The 4,038-nt window shown below is 41.5% G+C and overlaps 1 protein-coding gene across 1 annotated transcript; it reads left to right on the top strand.

Moving 5' to 3' along the window:
* Nucleotides 1–561: 561 nt before the first annotated feature.
* On the top strand, nucleotides 562–3,745 carry LOC124698857 (probable protein phosphatase 2C 60). Its single transcript, XM_047231270.1, has 4 exons — nucleotides 562–975; nucleotides 1,117–1,484; nucleotides 2,154–2,390; nucleotides 3,157–3,745. Exons 1-4 carry the CDS (start codon nucleotides 666–668, stop codon nucleotides 3,409–3,411), a joined length of 1,170 nt encoding a protein of 389 aa, XP_047087226.1. The 5' UTR covers nucleotides 562–665; the 3' UTR covers nucleotides 3,412–3,745.
* The last annotated feature ends 293 nt before the right edge of the window (nucleotides 3,746–4,038 follow it).

Consider the following 4,038-nt stretch of genomic DNA (forward strand, 5'->3'; position numbering starts at 1 on the left):
AAGGTGCGGAATTTTCTCCCCTGCCCTCCCGCGCGCGCCAAATTTCGGGAAAGTGGCTTCGGGTTTCGTCTCGATCCTGCTCGCGGTCTGGTGCCAGATGAGGAGGCGATTAGGATTTGGGGCCAAATTAGTGTGTGGGTCATATCATTGTGCATAGTTGTACACGATACCTTACTTCTTTTGATGGTACCTCAAGTGCCACTCTGCGAGGAGACGAGGTTTTTCTGGACAATCGATTTGTTCAGGGAGAGTAGTCTTGGTTGGTTCTTAGTCCACCTGTCAAGACATCAACGCCAATTTATTTTGTTTATGCAGTATGGAAAGTGCGGAAGTTCTTTAGTCGCCACTTAATTTTACATTTTATCAGAAAAAATATTGGGTTTATTGAGTCCCTGCGAGTAAGTTCTTGTAAAATTTTCAAGTGTCATGGGAAACGGTCGCTCTAGAGTAAGAAATCTGTGTTCCCTTACTGAGTGCAAGCGATGAACTTCAGAGTATTATTAACAAGCCATACCTTGCGATGCATATACTTATACACGCTTCCATTTTCTTTCCAGGATAAAGGCAGGAATTCTATTGGTGCATTGAGAAGCGAAACTTTGATTTCTTTAGAGAATTGATGAAGCGACCTCGGAGGCGTATGCGGGTGGGATGACTGATGAGGGATGATAGTAACATTGATGAACTTGCTACGGGCGTGTTGGAGACCGTCATCCAACCGGACAGGCTCCGATGCTACCGGTAGGCAGGACGGACTTTTATGGTACAAGGACACCGGGCAGCATGTAAATGGGGATTACTCCATGGCTGTTGTCCAGGCCAATAACTTGCTTGAGGACCAGTGTCAGATTGAGTCGGGTCCACTGAGCTTTCTTGACTCTGGCCCGTACGGCACTTTCGTCGGCGTTTATGATGGGCACGGTGGACCAGAGACAGCTTGCTACATCAACGATAACCTCTTCAACCATCTGAAAAGTAATTGCTAACCTAGGATCAGTATGCATTACTGTTCTGTTTGTTATCCTTGGTGCTTTTGTCACGCTGCTGTGTTTATGCTTGCCTGATAACAAAGAGTGTGGCAGTGATTATCTTGTTCTTCTCTGGTTTCTATTGCAGGGTTCGTCTCGGAGCAAAACTCCATGTCTGCTGATGTGCTGAGAAAAGCATATGAAGCTACAGAAGATGGATTCTTCTCTATCGTCACCAAGCAATGGCCTGTCAAGCCTCAGATAGCGGCTGTTGGGTCATGCTGTTTGGTTGGTGTAATATGTGGTGGCATCCTTTATATTGCCAATGTTGGGGATTCTCGTGCTGTTTTAGGAAAACATGTTAAAGCCACTGGAGAAGTATTGGCTGTCCAACTCTCAGCAGAGCATAATGTGAGCATTGAGTCAGTGAGAAAAGAATTGCAGTCTGCGCACCCGGAGGATAGGCATGTTGTTGTTCTCAAGCACAATGTTTGGCGTGTGAAAGGCCTAATTCAGGTGCGTCCTCTTTCACTTGGAAGACATTAATAGCTTTGTGAAATTTTGATGCAATGGTCATTTCATATTACGTATTTGCATTGCTTTCGGGTGGCCAAAGATAGCTTCAGTTGCATCACCTCGAAGTTAGCCTTGTCTCGTTCTTATCTTTGGAATTGTTTAGCGAATAACCTTCGCCATGTTTGTCCAAGATACAGAAAAAAGAAGTGGTAATCAGTGGAGCTGTAAGGGGTTAGAAATGCAATTAACATGTTCTTATGCTTGTGGATGACAATTATCCACTCAGTGTGATGGATGATTAATGCAGTACTGCTATATTTATTGGGCAGCACCACAGTAGTCAACTTGAGAATAATTTGTTTTTTTTTGCATTGCTAGTGCCTGTATCATCTACTTACTAGCTAGTGCTATTTCTCATGGCATGGATAGTTACTAAAGGTTTATGTGAAGAACATTTGTCATGTGTCAGTCAGATCAATGTCATCACACCACTTAGCCATTCAGTAGTAAAAATAATGTTGAAATATGTTGCTGTATGACTAATAGCTATGGCGGTATTTGCTGCTTCCAGTACGTTTCTCATATTCTTCCCACGGGCCAACTTAAGATATTTTTTCCATAGGACCAAATGAAGATTATTGATTTTCCTTTCTTTGTTGTATGTTGCAGGTCTGCAGATCGATCGGTGATGCCTATCTAAAAAAACAAGAATTCAACCGGGAACCTCTGTATGCAAAGTTCCGCCTGCGTGAACCTTTTAACAAGCCCATCCTAAGTTCAGAACCTTCTATTTGTGTGCAACCAATACATCCACATGACCAGTTTCTCATATTTGCGTCTGATGGACTTTGGGAGCACTTAACCAACCAGGAGGCTGTTGACATTGTTCAAAGTAACCCTCGTAGTGTAAGTTTCTTACTCCCATGCGAATCAAGTAACCTACCTGACCAAAATAATGCTATAGTGCTTGCCATATTCTACTACAACTGCACATGTCATTCCAGTGCGCTACTTCAGATTAGTTTTTTCGTTAATATATTCCAAACTCAGAATTAACATACTGCTTTTATGAAATTATGATTTATTTTCCAGCATATGGAGCATGGAATATTTGTTTGATTAGCTAACCAGCATGCCAAACATATGCATTGCATTGTGCTCTGAGTATAAGTTTATGAAATTATTATTTAGCTTCTATCTGAAAACAACAATTTGCATATAGAATTGACCTTGTAAAATAACATGGATGGTTCTCTTCTCTCCTCAAAATTACAAATTACACATTACCATGGCTTTTGTGCATATAAAATCCATCAATAAAACTGTCACCAAAGTCTTGATGTGGCATGGTTTACAGGTTCTAATTGAAAATAATTTTTTTGACAATTTATGGTTTCCATGGAGTGGGTTGAAATCCATCAGTCCTACGGCTGAAGCTTAGCATCAAAATTGCTTTAACCTTATTATCGCAGCTATGGTGGAAGCTTAGCAAGTGTACAAGTTCTATAGAAAATAGAGCCCATGACAACTTATGGCTGCCATGGAGTCTGGGTTAAAATTTATCACTGTTATGGTTGAAGCTGAGCATTAAAAAAAAACTAAAACATTGATATTGCCTAGCCCTTATTCCTATTTAGAGATTCTTACTGGCTCACACTCTTTGATTTCTCAGGGAAGTGCTAGGAGGCTCATAAAATCAGCTTTACTAGGAGCAGCCAAGAAAAGAGAGATGAGGTATTCTGATCTCAAGAAGATTGACCGAGGTGTCCGGCGCCACTTCCACGATGACATAACCGTCATCATACTCTTCCTCGACTCGAGCCTTGTAAGTAGGGCGAGCACCTACAGGGGCCCTACTGTTTCTCTAAGAGGCGCTGGGGTGAGCCTGCGCAGCAGCACACTCGCTCCTTATGGGTCGCAGATGTAGGCCTCTCCAAGCAGGTGCCTGGAGGAGCTGACGGCGCAACCTAACCGAAGTTCTCCTTCATTGCCACGTGGTAAATGTCGGGTACATTGGCCAAAATCATCATTCCCTCAGTGATGAAGAAGAAATGGAGAGGCACATACATAACTACCATAGTAATTAATGTACTTTATTTCGAGATTGACTGAGGAAGAATAGGTAGGTGTTTCTTTGCTGGGCTGCTCTCAGGAATTTTAACATCAGTGCGTATATGATTTAAAATAAACCCAAAATGTGTAACTTATTATCTAACCTGTACATGCACTGATCGATGTTAGTATCAACTGGCATTTCTATTAGATTACCAGCATAAAATTTAATCATGTTTCCTCACACTAGGTAATAAATACGTATTCTCACTGTTTTATTTTCCGATGGGGCTTCTTTAGGTAAGTACTAATTTTGTCAGTACACACCTTTTGCCATCATCTTTTTTTTCCCACTTGACATCATCTTTTTCTTTGTTTTTGCCGATTATGTGGTTGTCTTTGTGACCTTCAAGTTGTTTCTTCTGCAGAGAGGATTTTTTTTTTTCCACTTGGATCGTATTATCTGGTCTTTTCACCAAATTTTGTTACTTCCTCCGATCTA

This window comes from Lolium rigidum, chromosome 1 (assembly GCF_022539505.1).
Source record: "Lolium rigidum isolate FL_2022 chromosome 1, APGP_CSIRO_Lrig_0.1, whole genome shotgun sequence".
NCBI lineage: Eukaryota > Viridiplantae > Streptophyta > Magnoliopsida > Poales > Poaceae > Lolium > Lolium rigidum.